Genomic DNA, 18,771 nt, shown 5'->3' with positions numbered 1-18,771 from the left:
CAGTCAGGCCTGTCTTCCAGGGATCTCTCTAGCTGGGGAGTGAAAGCCCGGCGGCTCCCACAGTGTCTTCCCTGGCCCATTTCTGTTATGCAGCTCGGCAGTCACTCTGGAGGCATCATCATCTCAGTGCCAGATGCTTAGCTGAGCGCCTGAAAGACAGCAACAGGATCCGGTCCTTTCCCCCAAGGAGAGGCATCTGTAACCATGGAGACCATGGCCTGGAGGGTTCAGGGAGGGGCAGAGGATGAGGCTGGAGAGGTGGGGGAAAGGAGATCTTGGTTGGGCTTTTATCTTCAAGATCAGTGGAAAGATGGAGAATTTAAGCAAGAGGGAGCAAGGCTGACTGGCTTGTCATTTAGAGAATTCACGCCGCTAGCCTTGTAGCTGTGAAGACACTAAGCTGTGTGGGAAAGAACAAAGTATGTCCCCTGATGTGTGCACACAGGAGAAATGTGGCCTGTATGTGCCAGAGGGAAGTTTCCCTCAGTCCTCCCCCTACTTTGCCTGTCTCCTGTCTTTATTCTAGGCTGGTAGTTTATTTTTCTTTTGAAAGATTTATTTATTTTATTTGAAAGGCAGAGTTACAGAGACAGAGGCAGCGACACAGAGAGATCTTCCATCCATTGGTTCACTCCTCAGATGGCCACAATGGCCAGAGCTGGGCCGATCTGAAGCCAGGAGGCAGGAGCTGCTTTTTCTTCTTCTTTTTTAAGATTTTATTTATTTTTATTTGAGAGGTAGAGTTACAGACAGTGAGAGGGAGAGACAGAGAGAAAGGTTTTCCTTCCATTGATTCACTCCCCAAATGGCTGCAATGACTGGAGCTGCGCCAATCCGAAGCCAGGAGCCAGGAGCTACTTCTGGGTCTCCCACGTGGATGCAGGGGCCCAAGGACTTGGGCCATCTTCTACTGCTTTTCCAGGCCATAGCAGAGAGCTGGATGGGAAGAGGAGCAGGTGGGACTAGAACCAGTGCCCATATGGTATGCCGGTGCTGCAGGCGGAGGATTAACCTACTGCGCCACGGTGCCAGCCCCAGGAGCTTCTTCTGGGTCACCCACATGGGTGCAGTACTTGGGCCATCCTCCACTGCTTTCCCAGGCACATTAACAGGGAGCTGGATCGGAAGTGGAGCAGCCAGGTCTCCAACCATATAGGACTCTGGTGCCATAGGTAGCAGCTTTACCGGCTACACCACAGTGCCAACCCCTAGCCTGGTAGTTTTCAGTTTTGGTTACACATCAGAATCTCTTGCAAAATTTTGTTAATGTATAGATTCCCCCTGGAAACCTGTCGGAGAGACTGGGATTGGTGAGACTGGTTAAGGACTGATCATAAGTAACTTTTTTTTTTTTTTTAAGATTTTTATTTATTTATTTGAGAGGTAGAGTTAAAGACAGTGAGAGGGAGAGACAGAGAGAAAGGTCTTCCTTCCATTGGTTCACTCCCCAAGTGCCTGCAATGGCCGGAGCTGTGCTGATCTGAAGCCAGAAGCCAGGTGCTTTTTCCCAGTCTCCCATGCGTTGCAGGGGCCCAAGGACTTGGGCCATCTTCTACTGCTTTCCCAGGCCATAGCAGAGAGCTGGATTGGAAGAGGAGCAGCCGGGACTAGAACTGGCGCCCATATGGGATGCTGGAGCTGCAGGCGGAGGATTAACCTACTGCGCCACCACGCCGGCCCCAACAAGTAACTTTTTTAAAAGAGGTCTAGGCCCACCAAGGGTTTGCAAACCATAACTTTCCTGGGCATCACAAGCCCCCATGTCTGTAGGGGCCAGGCATATAGCAAGTGACATGAAGAGGAAGGGAGCGCAGGTGGCTAACTAATGTCTGCACTACTTGGTGGTGGTCAGATGAAATGCAAGATGGTGCCACCCGAATGAAGAGATGCCTAATGGCCCAAGAGACCGTGCTTTTGCGCCTCTGCCCCAGACAAGATGTGTGCCCCCAGCCCAGGCCCAGGGTGCCCTCACCATAGACGGTGAGCGTGCAGCTGCTGTGGTCCTTGCTCAGCTTGTTCTCTACCAGTGTGCTGTGCTCCTGCTGTCCTTGAGCGTGTGCAGTGGGGATGACCCAGATGCACACACCACTCCCGGAGCTTGGAGTTGGCCGTGATGTTGACATCGCTCTTGTAGAAAGTCACCATGGGACACGGGTTCCCAAGGAAGGTGCAAGTCATGGTGCAGTCCTGGTCACAGAGCACCTTGTGCGGCTTGAGCGGGGTCAGGAAGCCTGGTGCATGATGCCAGTCCTTCCGTTCATGGGGCTTCAGGTGCTGGACTACATGGGCAGGGAGGGGTGGGTGGTGAATGCACCTGAAGGCCCCACCCGCCATTGCATCTCAGAGCTTGGACGGTGCCCTGGGGGCCTCTCGGTGACCTGGGCCAGATTCCAGGGTGCCATCAACTCTAAGAGCTGCTTCCGCCCTTGTCCCTCTCCCGGTTTCATGACCTAAGGTTTGAAGAATTCCACTTTTCCCACCCCAGAGGTCCTAGATGGATTTCTTTCCAGTGCCAGTATCCCATACCCAGGTGTCCAACTGTCACCCTGTCACCCCCTCCAAGTCGCTCATAAGTCATTTCAGCTTCCACGGACCACAGGTCTCCTCTTTAACCCCCGCTCTCCACCATCACCCCCACCCACAAAGCCCTCCCCGTCATCCATCTTAGTCTCATACCTCAAACTACCAGAAAGTTACTGTCTCCAATACCCACGTCTCTTGCCGGTGTCAATGGTTCTCTGATTTTATCTTACCTCTTGGATACCCCTTGTGACCCATATGTCATCCCTACCATCAGGGCTCCCTGACTCACTTGGTCTCATTGACAAGCCATGTACCCTTGGAGTCCAGTGGGTCACTGTCACCAATTTCATTGAGTCACCACCCTAAAGTAATACTTCCTGCCTGGGAGCAACCCTGTCACGGGGCACTTGTTGCCACAGTGGACCAGGGGCAGGGCTTGGATCCTACTTCATGATGACGCAGTGGGCTCTCCATCCTGCACGTTGGGGCTGTGGTTCCAGGTCAGAGTCACCATGTTGGGAACCTCCTCAAACAACTGTAGGTGTGTAGGGGCTGTGAGAAATCTGGAGCAGCAGGAAGGTCCGTCAGGAATGCTGGTGGGGCCTAAAGTATTGTGTCACCACCCCAGCCACCTGCCGAGGCTGATGGAAGAGGAAGCAGGACACACCTTTCTTTGCATCTCAGGCAGGTGGTGCCACTCCGCCACTTACTATCCTGTTAACCTTGGGCAACTAAGTTACCTTTCCTGAGATCCATTATCCCACTTGCAAAATAGGGCTAACAATGGGTATGTTTTTAATAGGAATATAAAGTGCCTGGCATAGAGCTCTAAGTTCATCCTTGCCTTGGAGTTTTGAAGCTCTGTGATGAAGTTTGCAGAGGTCACCTCAGTTAAGGAATTCGTTTCCACCTACCCCTCCTACCCCTTACCCATTTTCTACTCTCTCTGCTAACCAAACTCTGCCTATGCCCCAAAGCCCAGCAGCTGTGACAGCAAAAACTAAAACAAGGGTTTTGTCCTAGTTCAGTGCCTGCAGGGCTTCTGGGCTTTGAGAAAAAGCGGGGAAACAACCCTCCCCCCTAGGCTGACTGGTAAAAGGAACTCAGGCAGCAGTGAGAGCTACATTTTGGAGAACATGCAGGGATACCTCCCAGAAGCCTCTGTCCACCATCTATAACTGTCACGTGCACATGGACATTGTAGCATGCCTCTACAAACTCATTCTGGAGCAAGATTTGATAGCCACCCAAGTCAGAGCATGTGGTGCTGTTGAGGAGGAATTAGGAGTGGCTTTAGCCCTTGGTGATAGTTTCTTCCCCTTGGTAGGGATGCCATCTTGCTACCAGAGCATGTGGAGGGGTGGTTATCCCTGGGTGGTGGTAGCAGATGGCATCGTTGGTCCTCCAGGACCATGTGGAGGGAGGCTCCTCTCCAATTGATAAGAAGTCTCCTGCCAGGTCCTGTGTCCAGGGTCTGGAGAGGGGCGCAGCCAGAGGCAGAGACCGCCATGCCTACAGTAGACATCTTGGGTGTGTGGAGGTCACTTGGGAGCCAGGGTCAAGAGCAACTCACAGAGAAGGCTGCGCAGATGCAGAGGGCTGTCCCATCGTGAGCCATCACATGACTCTTCATTCAGGCACTGAGGTCAAACTTGGGGGCCGCTGAGACAGAGGAGACAGAGTAGGGGCATGGCACTCTCTCAAGAAGACTCAGCTTTAAGCCTCCCCTCCAAAGTCTTTCCCAACTTTTCCTTTTCATAACGCTTCTATTGGCTATACAGACATTTAGCTGTCCTGTAACACCGTGAAAACACTGGTTTTCCCATCTGTCTCCTTCTGTTAGCGTGTAAGATCCCTAACACTTCCCTTAGCACACAGTGGATACTGTTTGGCACACAATATTTTTTTTTTAAAGTAGGAGAGCCCCTGTGGTTATGTCTAGCTTTGTCCAGGCACAAGTATGAATGATGTTTCCTTGATCATAGCATCACCCAGTTTCCCCCAGTGCAAACAGGAAGGTTTGGAGCTGTAATGTTGGGCCTGAACCCCCAACCCTCTGTGTGTCCTCACCAGGTGGTGCCATGGCACGGACCCCCTTGTCCAGCTCCATGGGGCCTCCAACCCAGCCTCCTTCACAGCCCAGATTTGAAAGACGTCTCAGTGAGGCCTCCCACTGTGTAGCAGGTGCCTGAGCTGGGGATCTTTGCACACTTAGATCATTCCTTACTGTCTTCAGTCCACATCTCAAGGATGTAGCTGGGGGGTGGGAGTCTCCCTCTACAGGCACCTGCCAGGCCAAAGAGATGTGCAGACCTTGCACCAGGCCTGGGGGTTCTGGGGTTGCACAGACAACTAGTCAATCCCCAAACTCATCCCCAATGAACACCAAGCCCATTTCCCACCTCCTGAACCCTAATGTTCACCGCTTCTGCCTTTGACTCCCCCAGTGGACACTGTCAGTTCCCAACCTCACCCATTCAACAGCCTCCAAATTCAGGACTCCTACTGACTCGGCACTTTTACCCTTAAAGTCAATATCCTCTAACTCCAACATACCCTGCACATCCAAACCTTAAACCAGTCATCTTCACCACATCCATTTATAGGTAGCAACCCTGCCTCACCTTGTAAACTCAACACCCTCCCAACCATCTACCCAATACCCCTACTCAGTCTTCTGCATGTCTCTACTACCTTTTTTTTTTTTGACAGGCAGAATTAGTGAGCGAGCGAGAGAGAGAAAGGTCTTCCTTTTCCATTGGTTCACCCCCTAATTGGCTGCTACGGCTGGTGTGCTGTGGCTGGTGCGCTGTGCAAATCCGAAGCCAGGAGCCAGGTGCTTCCTCCTGGTCTCCCATGCGGGTGCAGGGCCCAAGCACTTGGGTCATCCTCTACTGCCTTCCTGGGCCACAGCAGAGAGCTGGACTGGAAGAGGAGCAACCGGGACTAGAACCCGGGGTGCAGGTGCCGCAGGTGGAGGATTAGCCTAGTGAGCTGTGGCCCAGGCCTCTACTACCTTATCTAACCAGAAGTACTGAAAGCTTCGCAAGAACTTGACCCCACCCTGTCTCCTGGCTGTCCCTGACTCTGCGTCTTTATTTGCTGTTTTTATCTTGGGTGTGAATCTTGGCCGTCTGGGAGGCTGGCAGCCTTTGGAGAGCGTAGACTATGGGATCACTCTGGAGACTATGGGATCACTCTCATCAGACTCTCCTCAGGAAGACATTCTCTTTCCACTCTGAATGGGCTAATTCCACTCTGTTGGGGCCTGGCAGTCCCATACTCACTAACAGGAATGTTGGCTACCACTGAGCTGAATGGCACACTGGGCTGTGCAGGGCCTGCCGTATGCACAGCTGTCATTCAAAATTCACATTCTGTGTCCTCCAGGAGACCATCTGCAGTACACTTGGTGCCTGAGTTAGGAAGGGGACATGAGGCCAGGGTCGTCCTAGAGGTAAGAGATGGAAAAGTGAGAAACCATAGAAGAGGAGGTCATAGGATGGTGTTTAACTCCCAAAGAGCTGAGAGTTGCAGGGGGTCCACTCAGCAAGAACCCCTGGGGTCCCTCCTGGGCATCTGTCCTAGGACCTCACCCCAGATGGGGTCCTAGTTGGCTGGCACCCACAGCTTATAACCTTTATTCTGTGCCCCACAGTGTAACCGAGCACTGGGCCCTGTCCTGGGTGGGGACATTCCATATGACAGTCACTGTTTCTTAGGTCACATCAGTCACCTGAGGCTGGGAAGCAAGACCAAGGGGCTCTGTAGGGCGCAGAGAGAGGGCAAAGGTTAGGAGGGGCCACACAGACAATTGCCTACCTCATGCTAACCTCTGGCCTTCCCTTAAAAATATCTGAAACCAACGATTCTTAAAGTGAGGAATAAAAAAAAAATCACTAAAGCTAAGTATCACTAGCAACTTATGCCTGAGTGTTCTCCCCAGGTATTCTAATTTAATTGGGTTGGGGTAGAGGGCAAGTATTAGCCTTTTTTTTTTTTTTTAAGAGTTATTTATTTATTTATTTGAAAGAGTTACACAGAGAGAGGAGAGGCAGAGAGAGAGGTTCTCCATCCGATGGCTCACTCCCCAGTTGGCCGTAATGGCCAGAGCTGTGCTGATCCGAAGCCAGGAGCCAGGAGCCAGGAGCTTCTTCCGGGTCTCCCATGTGGGTGCTTTCCCAGGCCACAGCAGAGAGTTGGATTGGAAATGGAGCAGCCGGGTCTTGAGCTGGCGCCTGTGTGGGATGCCGGCGCTTCAGGCCAAGGCATTAATCTGCTGCGTCACAGCGCTGGCCCCGAGGTATTAGCCTTTTTTAAGGACCCCAGGTGATTTTAATGTGTAGCCAAAAGTGAGAATCACCAGCTTAAACCTGTGTGACCCTTAACTCCCCAAAGCTTAGAGTACTGTCTCGACACACTGAGATAAGGGAATGCACACTTGGGAGGTGTGTAGCAAGTAATTAATTAGAAGTCATAATTAAAATGCCAGTGCCTGACGGGTTTTCTTTGAGAAAAGAATAGAGTGGTTTTAAGGTCCCTAAAGTAACACGTGTCACTTGGGTTCCAGATGATTTCTGGGATGGAGAAAGAAGTGGAGTGGGTGCCCTGGAATTGGCGCAGGTTCTGGGCACATCCAGAGGGTTCCTGGTCCTGTGATCGGACAGGAAAAGTTGAGCAAGAAGTGGTGTGGGGACCAGCCTGTCTCGTGGGGTTGGCTGGAGGTGATCCTGTGGAAGTCCCACAGACCAGCCTCTGAGCCCTGTGTGCTGCCCTAGCACCAGTCCCCTCACTGACCTTGTCAGTTTCCAGCGGTCACTCACACCTTCCAAATTGACTGCCACCACACGGAACCGGTCGGCTGGTCCCTCTGCGATCTTGGTGGTAGAGGAGTTGGTGACTTGCCATTCACCTCGCGCCTCCCAATCCAGGACTTCTTGCTGACTGCTGTCCGATCCACTCTGGAATGTGCCACAGGGCACCTGCTGTTGTCCTTTGGGGCCTTCCACTTCATGTGCACACGGTTACCTGAGAGCCTCAGTGACTCCGCTGGGCCCTGCAGAGCCGTGGCGAGGCCTGGGGACAGAGAACAGCTGCAGGACGTGGCTTCGGAGCAAAGGCACAGAATGGTCTCCTCCCACTCACAGGAGGGCTGGCCTGCCTGGGGCTCAGATGGAGTCTGGGCTCCTGGGCTCCCTTGCCCTTCCCTGTGTCCATCCCCCCTCTCCAGGACTCATCTGAAGAACTGGATCCTTGGCACCTGGAGCCTCCTGCCAGTGGAGGAATGGGTGGGTTGGAGACCTGGGGGCTGCTTGCTTTAGCTGACTCCCTTGTCCCCTTCCACACAAGTTCCCCTCCTCTGAGCGCTCCCTATACCAGGGACATCTGCTCGCACAGTTTGGCTTATGTCATGATTACACATGGGTCTCCCAGTCCCCGCTCTGCCGGCTTCTTCACTCCTGCACCCCCAGCACTGAGAGCACAGAGGAGGTGCTCAGTCATGCACCAAATTGAACTGAAACCGAACTCTTCCCACCCCACAGCTCGGTGTAAATGCAGGGGCAAGAGGTGGTTATGGTGGGTGCACTGGATGTCAACCACGTGCTCACGAAGGCCAGTCCCTCATTTCTTTCCTTATCCTGATGTTTGGATCCATCCCAAGTCCCTTTCCTACCTTTCTCTCCCTCCTTTTCTCTCCCATCTTATCTTATCCTCAACACTATCTTCCCTCCATCCCACTCCATTTCACTTGCAGTCTCACTACTCTCCCAACCAACCTCACCTCCATCCCTAAATCTCACCTCTTCCCCACCTTCTTTCCACCTAACCTCCAACCACGTCCTCATCTTCAAGGCCACAACAATGCTTAGGTAACACATTTGAAGGTCAATGTGTGCTATGTTCTTGGCTATATACTTTAGAGTCACTAGCAATATATACCAGGAAAGAACCCCACCCTGTTCCAGGTGGGAGAAAATGAGGCTTGGAGAGACTCACGTGAGTGAGGCCACTTAGGAATTTAGGAAGTGGGCTTCTGGCTACAAAGCCAGCAATCCAACCCCATCCTCAGCCTGAACTCCAACTGTCTGTCTGCTCCTCCCCACCAAGCCGGCCTCTACCCTGAACCTGCTGCCGTCACTCAGCCCAGCCCCCACCCTCACTCAGCACACTCAGCTGCAGAGTGGCAGTGGCTGAGCTGTGGTCATTCTTGAGCTCCAGCAGGACGAGGCCTCTGTCTTCCCTTATGCGATGGTGAGCAGCACCTGGTCCTCCCTGGGTTCTGAGGACACCTGTTCCTCCTCTGTCACCTCCGTGCCATCCTGTGCTATGTCACCTCGGGCAATGGCTTCACCCAGAATGCTACCTTGCTGTGGGCAGTGTGGCTCACCTTCACGGCCAGGGGTGCATGGCCAGAGCCTCCAGTACTGATGGGTGGACGGTAGGAGGATTTGTAGAGGGAAGGCTTGCCCCTTGCGGATGGAGGAGGAGCTAGGAGCATGAGGGCAGGCCAGGCTTGCCTAAGCTTAGTGTACAGCAGACTACCTGCAGTGAATGCCAAGGCTTTGCTCTGAATGCCCTTGGCCAGGAATGTGCACTTGCCCTTTTACTCCAGGCCCATGTCAGGGATGACCTTGAGCACTGCACCCTACTTCCCAATCTATACTCCCGGCAAGTCCGTGATCTGGGGGACAAGGGACAGGTATGAGTGCGAGCATGGACCAGGTCTACCTCTTCTGCCCCTTCCTGGCGGCCCCTGCCTCAGACCTCCTTGCCACACGCCACACGCCCTCCGCCTTCTCATCGTTCAGCACCATGCACAACTCGGCTCTTTGTGGACTCCCTGTGGCTGTGTGCATGTTGGAATCCCACTCTTCACGGTGGCCAGATGTTCTGCAGGGAAAAGGGACCATGAGCCAGATCAGGGTGTTGGGATGGAAGGGGGGACTCATGAACAAAGGGGCAGTGGTAATGGTTGTGGGAACACTCGGAGTGGCACGTCAATCAAAATCACATAATGAGCAAGTAGTTTGGCAATGGTCAGTAGATGACTGGGGGATGGCCAGGGGTGGGGGGACTGGAGGGAGCAGGTGGAGAGGGGGTTGGAGCAGGGCCAATGGCTGGGAGAATGGCAAATAGGAAGACTGGGAGATGGTGAATGGTGAGTCGATTAGTGGAGGACATCAGCAGGGACTTAGGATGCTCGACTGAAGACACACAGATGGTAGATGAGCCGGTGGTTAGTGGAGCTGAGATGTTTAGTTGTGGTTGTGTTGCTCTGTGAGATGCCCAGTCACTGGGGTGGAGGGTAGTCAGGGTTGGTGGGCAGTGGTTATGGTTGGGCAGTAGGGAATGGTCAGGATCAAGAAGCTTGGGATGAAGGGATGGCACTGTGGTGTAGCATGTAAAGCTGCTGCCTGCAGTGCTGGCATCCCATTTGGTTTGAGTCCTGGCTGCTCCACTTCCAATCCAGCTCTCGGCTAATGGGCCTGGGAATGCAGCAGAAGATAGCCCAAGTGCTTGGGCCCCTGCACTTATGTGGGAGACCTGGATGAAGCTTCTGGTTCCTGGCTTTGGATCAGCCCAGCTCGGGCCATTGTGGCCATTTGAAGAGTGAACCAGTGGATGGAAGGCCTCTCTCTCTGTTTCTCCATCTCTCTTAATTCTTCCTTTTAGATAAATAAATCAATATAAAAAAGTTTGGGATGATCAGCTGGCTGGGGATGGTCAGAATGTGGAAGGAAAGGAGGAAGTCAGGGAGTTTGGAGAGCCTGGAAGGTGGGGGATGATGAGGGTCTAGGAAGCGTGGATGCTCAGTGCATGGAGGCCTGGAGATGCTCAGCATTTGGGAGATGGGGAGGTTTACATTGGTCACGGTCTGGGGGATGGTTGGAGACAGTAAGGGGGCAGATCAGTGTCTGCTGCAGGGGAAAGCCTGGGTCGGGGATGGGTCAGTGGGGAGCGGCAGGAGGGACCCTCCACACTCAGGGTGCAGTACTGCTGTATTCACTGGGTGCCCCATCCACGGTGTCCTCGCTGCCATCGCTGAGCGGTGCATTGTCCATGGCCAGCTCTGCTCGCTTGCCCTCGTGGCTCGTGCTGTACTTGCCTTGTGTGCCAGCAGCTGCCTGTCTTTCTTGCAGTGAGTGTCACATCCCTGGGCGTCAGCTCACACTCGCACCATGCATGGCTCTCTTCTTTCACACGTGCATTTGGCAGGGCGCTCACAAATTTGATGGGGATGCCTGTGAACAGAAGGACAAGCACCTGGGCCTGCTCCTAAACCCTGGGACCCCTTCTCTGTGGCAGCACACTACTCTGCCCCATTTTGGCTGTCGAAAACACAAGAACTTGTGGTTCGAGTGCAACAGGTGACCCCCAGGGGTGCCTGACGGTGAGAGTCCCAGCCCTGCCCCTTGCTTGCCAGGTGACTGGACGTGACTCACTCACCTCTGCGAGTCTCCGTCTCCTTCCACGTGAAACAGGACAGCAGCTTCCACAGAACCACAGTCCAGGTCTGTAACTGGAGCCCTGGCCATAGCTGCCTTGTCTCTCTGAGAGCTGGGTCTCTGCACATGCTGTTCCTTCTGCCAGGAATGCTCTGTCCTCACTGTTTCTCTGAAAGCTGGGTTCCTTTTTGTTCTTGGTAAAGTTCAGACATCACCTTACCCTATATCTGACATCGCCAAGTGGTGCCCCTTCCTTGGGTTCCCACAGCCTCTCTGGCTGCCTCCATCACAGCGGTGATGGCTCCAAGAGCCATGGATCCCAGGGGTGGCTCACACAGGCAACACGGTCATTGCTGTTCTCCCGTGACGTAAAACCCCGAACCAGTTACAGTGGCAGACGTACTGTAATCCACGACATCAGAGCCATCAAGGCTGATCACTTCTTGGTCTGCAGTCTCTCAGTCAATCATAAAACTGCAGTGTGCCTTGACTGCTGCTCAGGAGCTGCTATTCCAGCTCCATTTTCATCCTTGCCTCCCCTACTGGATGAGGAATACCCATTGCACTGCCTTGCAGAGAGATGTGTGGGTGGATGAATGGATAACCACCCCCGTGGGGGACCCCTCAGGTCCTTGTCCAGTCACTCATGTTCACTAGGAAGCTGAGCCTAAGCCGGCCACTATCACAGACTCCGGCATCCCTCATCTTAGGCGTGGGGCACAGCCCATCATTTCATATTTGTAGCCCCTCTTCAGCTCCTGTCCACTGAACCTTCACTCAGAGTTAGGCTCCTTCTTGGAGAGACAGATATGGCTGGCTGGCGCTCTGTCACCTTCGGCGGCTTCATCTCCCTGCAAGCTCAGTGGTTCACCTGCAGCAGACAGAGGAGGGGCAGTCCCTGGGCTGCAGCCCTGGCCCCTCCTGAGGAGTAGGGTGGTGCAGGGTGGGACACTTAATGTGGCGCTGGCCACCTTCTGCCAGCAGTTGGAGGAAGGCACTATTTCTTTGATTCCACTTGCAAACTCTTCCCTGGTATCCCCTTCCATGGTATTCACATGGGTTCTTCCCCAGGAATGGTAAAAACAGATACCCCCCCCCCAACAGTTTTAGATATGAGCCAGCACTATTTTTGCCAATTTGGACATATTAATTCACCGAACTCTTGTATAGGCAGATTCTATTGGTTCCCATTTTATAGTTGGGGAAACTGAGGTCCTAAGTCGCACAGCTCATACTGAGCTGAGATCTGACCTTAGTAGTCTAGTTCCAGAGTCTGTGTGCTTTTTACAAAAGCATTCTTTTAAAATTTATTTATTTATTTTCATTTTTACTTGAGAGGGAGGGAGGGAGATAGGGAGAGGGAGGGGGAGAGAGAGACAGACACTGACTTGGAGAGAGAGCTTCTCTCTGATGGTTCACACCTCAAAAGCCCATAATAGCCAGGGATGGCCAGGCCACAGGCAGGAGCCTGGAACTCGGTCCAGGTCTCCTGTATGTGTGGCAGGACTCAAGTACATGGGCCTTCATCTGCTGCCTCCTAGGGTGTGAATTAACAGGAAGCTGGATCAGAAGCAGAGTAGTGGGACTTGAACCAGGCACTCCAGTATGGGATGCAGGCGTCCCATGTGGTGACTAGTCACCGCCCCTTCACTCTCAGCCATTATACTACACTGCTCCATGGTACCGATTACCCCATAGCTCTCTCCCTTACATCTCATTTCCTTCCTCCTCCCCGTTCCTCTCTCTGATATCCACCTAGACCCTAACCCCTGCCCATGCCTCTCCCCAACCCTGATATGTCCACCTCGTGCCCGAGATGTCCACACTCATACCGGGCACTGTGAGCTGCACCACGCTCATCCTCTCCTTGCCCAGCTGTGCTGCAGGTGCCGGAGTCACTCAAGCTAAGGTGGTAATAACCAGCAGGTACTTGGTGCTCATCTGCTGCATGTCGTACCTGCCCAGGGAGTCCCGGGTCCCCAGTGGCTCAGTATCCTGCCTTATGGAACAGGCAAGAGACTGATGAAGGGATTTAGGAGGACACTGTAGACCTCCCCACTGCCCAAAGCCAGCCTGAGCTGGAGGGTGCATAGTCTTCACTCTAAACATACCCAGAGGCTCCTACAGTCTGTCTAGCCTCCTCATCTGCTTGCTGGGGTCCAGGTCCCCGGCTCCCCCACAAGGCCAAAGTCCTAAGTGTGCATGAGTTCATCAGGTGCTTTCAGGACTGTCCAATGCAGCCTTCCAGTGTAAAGATGGATAGACTGAAGTGGAGAAGGAGGAAGGTGACTGTCTCAGATCACAAACAAAGAGGCGGAACAGCTAAGAGCAGAGCCCAGACCCAAGCCTCCTTCAGCCACCCCAGAAGCCCTCCTCTTGATGGGTGCAAGAAAGGCAATGGCTTGTGGATAATGCGGGGGTCTGAGAGTGGAGGAAGTGCAGAGAGGAAATGACACTGCCAGGTTGGGCCCCAGCTCGGTGTCCCCGTCCACCTTGATCTGAGTCAGCTTGACATTGGGTCCTTCAGCTCCATGATGCAGTCAAGGGCTACTGTGGTGTCAGTCCTGCTCTCTGTCTTCCAGGAGCTGAGAATCTGGATGGGCTGAGGTTGTGATAACAAACTGGCACATGTCAGGGCGTCCATAGCCTGCCCAGGCTGGCTCCATAATCCTGGGGGAGACCTGGGGTGGACCCTTCCCCACTGATCAACTGGGAGATTTAGGACAGGGATAGCATGGGAGGTAAGAAAAAAGCCCCCATTTGTGGAACAGGTACTAGGTACCTGGGCTAATCATACAGATTCTGTACTTCTAGGGAGATACTTAATATGAATTGGTTGAGTGAATGAATGAAAGATACATAAAAACAAATGCAAGTGGAAAGTATGATTTACATTTTAGAGATGAGGAACCAAGCTTAGAGGGAGATCCAAGGTCACATAACTAATGAGGTAGAAGAACTGTAGGCCTCCCAACTCCCAGGTCTGTGTGACCCCAAGGGCTGTAAGAACATTAGTGACAGGTGAAGAGAGGAGAGGTGGAAGGAAGGTGACTTGGGTTCCTTTCTCTCTTACTCAGTAAAAAGTTTGCCTCGGAGTGTGTGTGTAGGGGAGGGAGACCTTGTGCCAGGACACGCAGGCCCTGGATCCTGCCCCTGCTAGGCATGACTTCCACTTCTGCTCTCTTCTTCAGACCTGTGAGCTTAGTGAGTGACTCCGAGAAGCCAGTGAAATCATGTTCCCTGCAAACCTTCTCCAAGTCCTTCATGGGCACCTTGGACAAAGTCTCCAGCATCTCTTTCTGGTCTGTTAGCTCTTGTCTCTTCTTGGCAGCAGGGGAAGCCCTGGAAGAAGGAGGGGATTGGGCTTGCATTCAGCGCCTCCTCTGAAGACAGAGGGAGCCTGTCTCCCAGCCTTGAGATGCGCTTCCTCCGGGCATGGATTCTAAGGGTTCAGGGTTCTGTGGAGTGAAGGACCCGCGGCAGAGGGTCCTCCCAGCCTCACCTCTTCTTCAACATCTTTTTGAAATCCATTTCTTAAAAGATTTATTTATTTATTTGAAAGTCAGAGTTACACAGAGAGAGAAGGAGAGGCAGATATATATATATATAAAGTATATATGTATACATATATATATTTATATATATATAGAGAGAGGTCTTCCATACACTGGTTCAGTCCCCAATTGGCTGCAACAGCCGGAGCTGTGCTGATCTGAAGCCAGGAGCCAGGAGCTTCTTCTGGGTCTCCCACGTGGGTGCAGGGGCCCAAGCACTTGGGGACATCTTCTACTGCTTTCCCAGGCCATAGCAGAGAGCTGGATCAGAAGAGGAGCAGCCAGGACTCGAACCGGATCCCCATATGGGATGCCGGTGCTTCAGGCCAGGGCGTTAACCCGCTGCGCCACAGCGCCAGCCCCCATTTTTTTTCTTGACCTGAGGACAGACAGAGGGAGTCTGGTCCTTGAGTGAAAAGGCTAAGAGGAGGGGGCTGGCTCACCCTCCGCCACCAGCAAGGACACCGTGTACATGGCCTGTGCATCTTCCTTGCTTGCCATGCACTTGTAGCTGTCAGAGTCATCCGAGGCCGGTGGTTCCAGCTGGACCAGAGGCAGGCCATGGGCGTGGGAGACGGAGGGAGCCACAGAGACTTTGTGAGAGATGGGCGGAGGGCTTTTGTTGTGGGTGGGGGTGCTGTGGTGGTGGTGGTGGGCTCCGTGTTGGCTGTATGTGTGGTGACTGAGCAGCCTCCATGACTTGGTTATAACTGCCGTGTGCGTATTATGTGTGTTTGCATCCTGATTGCGAGGCAGTAATGTCCGCTCCTCCTCTGACTCTCCCCCTTGGCTGTGAGCTCCTAGAAGGCAGGGGCTTCCTGATCTGTAACTCCCGCCTGCAGTTCCTGGCACTGGGCTGTTTCTTCCTTTAATACAACTTACCCCTCTGTCCCAGGCGCTGCACTGAGCTCCACAGGAAACGGTGGTGAATAAAGTAGACTTGGTGCCTGTGTGCACGGCCCTTGCCAGCCGGCGGGGCGCTTGGAAAGTGCTTGCGGAAAAATGAGCTTGAGTGAGCGGTGGCCACTAGGGGACCCCTGGGGGTGAGGGTCCAGTGGTGATGGGTCTTTGGGAAGGGAAGGAAGCAACTTCTGGCTGTGGGGGATGGCGGGGAGACCTTTGCCTTTCCCAGCGGGAAGTCGGAGCAGGACCCGGGCAATTATAGGGACAGGAGTAATTACAGGCTTGGGGCGGTTGCTGCTGCCCAGGCCACTTCTCTGGAAGTGACTCAGACGCTGGTTAGACCCAACCATGATGGCGACTGGCAAGACTTCTGGAGAGCGCCCCTGACCCTATGAGCTCTGTGACCGGGGCCGGCGCTCTGGCACAACTCGGCCCCGCCCCAACGCGTTCGTCTGGTCTCGCTAGCCTCGCTCAACCCCGGCCCCGCCCTCGTCTCTGCGACCCCGCCCTCAATTCGAGTCGCCTTCGCACTCTCTGCTCCTTCCGCCTCTCTGCTCCTGCCACGCCCCCAGGGCACCGACGGCCGGGTTCTCGGTCAGCGGTGTGGCTGCCTCCCCCGCACACCTGCAGGGCGTGCTCCCGGTTGATGCTGTCGTAGAGCATCGTGGCGGACTCCTCCTCCTCCTGGAGACGCTGCATTGGATCCCCTGGCCCTGGGCTCGGAACACGGCTTTGTCTCCGCGGTGAGCACGGGCTCACCTCTTGGCCTCCAGGCTGGCCGCTCTGCCTGCTCCATGTCTCCTCCCCGCCCCGGGCAGGGTAAGGGGCCCTAGGCCTTGCAGGGCGTTCGGGTGGGGCCTGGGACACCCGGGGAGCCACGTACCTTGGGCGCGGTGAGCGACTGCGACTTCTCTGCGAACTCGGGAACGCTCCGGCCCCGCAGGAGTGTCGGAGCTCAGGGCCGCAAGCTGAAGAACACCGTATCGCCGGTTCCTCTGTGGGGCGATGGAAGTCAGAATGGGCTCCAGGTCGGCGCGCAGCCCGGGGGTGGGGGACACGAGGGAGCCAGCTCGGTTTAAGGTTCGTTCACAGGGGCAGGGCCGGCTCTGGCCGAGAACCAACCTCAGCGCTGGTGCGTCGTTGTGTCATGGCAAGCCTCAACCACCGGGGGACGCCAACTCGTGTCCTCCTTGGTCAAATCACCTTAATTGGGTCAGGGCCCTGGGGTTCCTACCTTTTTGTTTTTCTTCGTTTAGAAAGAACGACACTTTCCTTTTGGGATTTTCTTGATCTCCTGGACTTCTTTCCTAGAAGTCGTGGTCCCCCAGGAGCATGAAGAGGGCCTGGCTTGGCCCTGCTTTGGGGAGGTTTGTACTTAGATCTCTGCTTTGGGGTGGCTCCCACTCCCTGGGGTGGGAGCTTTTACATGTGGGAATCTCCTTATCTGAAAGAGCATATCCAATGTGAGAATACGATTTTCTGTTTGGAAAACAGAAACCTGTTTTTGCAGCATAAATTAGGAGAATCTTCCTGGCTGGCGGGTTACCAGTGAACGGGAGTTGCTCCAATGCATGGTCTGGGGCTGTGCTAGGCTCCTGTCAGAGAGAATTTTATTTAATGCTCACGGCAACCCGCTGAAGTAGGTGCCTCTGTTACTTCCGCTAGTCTGAGGCAGTGAGATGGGGAGAAAATGTGGTAAGACGGCCTCACGGCCTGCTTTTCTTTTCTTTCTTTCTTTTTAAAGATTTATCTATTTATTTGAAAGTCAGAGTTACACAGAGATAGGAGAGACAGAGAGAGAGGTCTTCCATCTGCTGGTTCACTCCCCAGATGGTCGCAATGGCCGAAACTATGCCGAACCGAAGCCAGGAGCCAGGGGCTTCTTCTGGGTTTCCCACGTGGGTGCAGGGGCCCAAGGACTTGGGCCATCTTCTACTGCTTTCCCAGGCCATAGCAGAGAGCTGGATCGGAAGTGGAGCAGCTGGGACTAGAACCGGTGCCCATATGGGATGCCGGCGCTTCAGGCCAGGGTGTTAACCCGCTGTGCCACAGCGCTGGGTGCAATGGCTTGCTTTTCAATAGTAGCCAGAGCTCTGGTCTCCAGCAGGTAGTGTGCAGGCTGCTCTCGGCCTGCAGATGTCTTTTACTGGTCTATACGATTTTACAGGAAAGAAGGTTCCCACATGTGAAAGTGGAAAGATGTCACGTAAAAATCCAGATTTCTGTATTCTCAACCCTGGGCTCATTCCCATTTGGTGTCAGCGGCTGCCCCTTTGGGATGGGCTACACCCTCTCCAGCCCACCTCAGTCTTTACATTCCCTGACTGGACCTGCTGCTCAGTGGTGTTCAGCTCTGGTTGCACATTAGACTCCCTGGACAGCTTTAAAAAAATACCTAGTTCAATGGTCTGGGTGAGACTCGGGCATCACCGTCCTCCCAATCCCCATCTTACTCTGAGATACAATGATTCTAAACCATAGCTGGGGCCCAGAGCCAGTGCTATAGATCACTCGAGGCTGCGGCTTCCGGTCTAGATCATGACCTTGAGTTGCAGCTCTCCCACCTGCTCTGCCTCACTGGCCAGGAGTGGTGGGTCCCGAGTGTTTATCTGGCCTCGACCTTGTGCACAGAGAACTTTGAGGCACTGTCCCTCTGGGATCTGCGGGAAGGACTGGTCAGTATCCTGTCCGGAGGTCGCCTTTGAATCACTTTCCCCTAGAGACATGGTTGGAACAGCCTGCTCTGTTTCTCAGCTTTCCCTTGGATCTGCCCTCCCTCAAGGCGGGCCCCAGGGGATGAGAGTATGGGAGCTTAGGTCGCTTGTTTGTGGGTTCATCCTGTCTCCACTGGCAGCCCAAGTTGCCTGTTTCTGAAGCTGGAGCAGGGCGCGCATTACTCAGTGTGTGCACAAGGTGGCTGTCCACCTCCCTGCCCACGCCCCAAACTCCAGCACCAGAGATACAGTCCGTTGGCCTCTGGCTCTCAGCTCCTTAAGCAAATGAAGAGTTTCTCAATGCTTACACGTGTGAGTGATTTTTCCTCATCTGCCTTCACAGCCTGCTGGCTAAAGCTTTATCAAGTCCCAGATCGGAAGCGCAGGTTGCGAGGGGTTGCTGTTGCTTCTGCAGGCACCTGGGGCGCCCATTCCATGTAGCCCGTTGGAGGCCACTGAGGGGTGGACCATCGGGAGGAAAGGCGGTCCCTTCCCAAGTCCTCCCTCCACGTCCACTCGCGCTTGTCTGGGAGGAGGGCTGCACAGGGGTGGTAGCCGGGAGAGCTCCGTGGACACGTGCTCTTGCATCAGCTCCTGGCACTGCATGGTCTTCGTGGGGGCAGCAGGCAT

General features: G+C 54.0%; 1 protein-coding gene across 1 annotated transcript in view; it reads right to left on the bottom strand.

Annotated features, from left to right (window-relative positions):
* Positions 1 to 18,771, bottom strand: part of IGSF22 (immunoglobulin superfamily member 22) — a 21,719-nt gene extending 2,948 nt beyond the window's left edge. Inside the window, 43 exon segments of the mRNA XM_089305373.1 lie at positions 1,973 to 2,097; positions 2,099 to 2,339; positions 2,639 to 2,682; positions 2,813 to 2,875; positions 2,877 to 3,131; positions 3,614 to 3,839; positions 3,842 to 3,893; positions 4,097 to 4,185; positions 4,594 to 4,644; positions 4,647 to 4,679; positions 4,682 to 4,790; positions 4,793 to 4,857; positions 5,811 to 5,939; positions 6,120 to 6,167; positions 6,170 to 6,202; positions 6,205 to 6,286; positions 6,993 to 7,423; positions 7,426 to 7,599; positions 8,685 to 8,771; positions 8,774 to 8,851; positions 8,854 to 8,925; positions 8,928 to 8,972; positions 9,067 to 9,205; positions 9,253 to 9,267; positions 9,300 to 9,388; positions 9,391 to 9,414; positions 10,497 to 10,511; positions 10,514 to 10,641; positions 10,643 to 10,800; positions 11,690 to 11,781; positions 11,784 to 11,821; positions 12,682 to 12,725; positions 12,876 to 12,965; positions 13,463 to 13,491; positions 13,494 to 13,757; positions 13,990 to 14,312; positions 14,473 to 14,506; positions 14,962 to 15,067; positions 16,052 to 16,104; positions 16,107 to 16,163; positions 16,311 to 16,422; positions 18,482 to 18,699; positions 18,702 to 18,771. Of these exon segments, the coding sequence (XP_089161499.1) occupies positions 1,973 to 2,097; positions 2,099 to 2,339; positions 2,639 to 2,682; positions 2,813 to 2,875; positions 2,877 to 3,131; positions 3,614 to 3,839; positions 3,842 to 3,893; positions 4,097 to 4,185; positions 4,594 to 4,644; positions 4,647 to 4,679; positions 4,682 to 4,790; positions 4,793 to 4,857; positions 5,811 to 5,939; positions 6,120 to 6,167; positions 6,170 to 6,202; positions 6,205 to 6,286; positions 6,993 to 7,423; positions 7,426 to 7,599; positions 8,685 to 8,771; positions 8,774 to 8,851; positions 8,854 to 8,925; positions 8,928 to 8,972; positions 9,067 to 9,205; positions 9,253 to 9,267; positions 9,300 to 9,388; positions 9,391 to 9,414; positions 10,497 to 10,511; positions 10,514 to 10,641; positions 10,643 to 10,800; positions 11,690 to 11,781; positions 11,784 to 11,821; positions 12,682 to 12,725; positions 12,876 to 12,965; positions 13,463 to 13,491; positions 13,494 to 13,757; positions 13,990 to 14,312; positions 14,473 to 14,506; positions 14,962 to 15,067; positions 16,052 to 16,104; positions 16,107 to 16,163; positions 16,311 to 16,422; positions 18,482 to 18,699; positions 18,702 to 18,771 (4,630 nt within the window).

Source organism: Oryctolagus cuniculus, chromosome 1, assembly GCF_051225735.1.
Source record: "Oryctolagus cuniculus isolate XC-2025 breed Fujian yellow rabbit chromosome 1, ASM5122573v1, whole genome shotgun sequence".
Taxonomy (NCBI): Eukaryota; Metazoa; Chordata; class Mammalia; order Lagomorpha; family Leporidae; genus Oryctolagus; species Oryctolagus cuniculus.
This window is presented reverse-complemented; position numbering and strand designations above follow the sequence as displayed.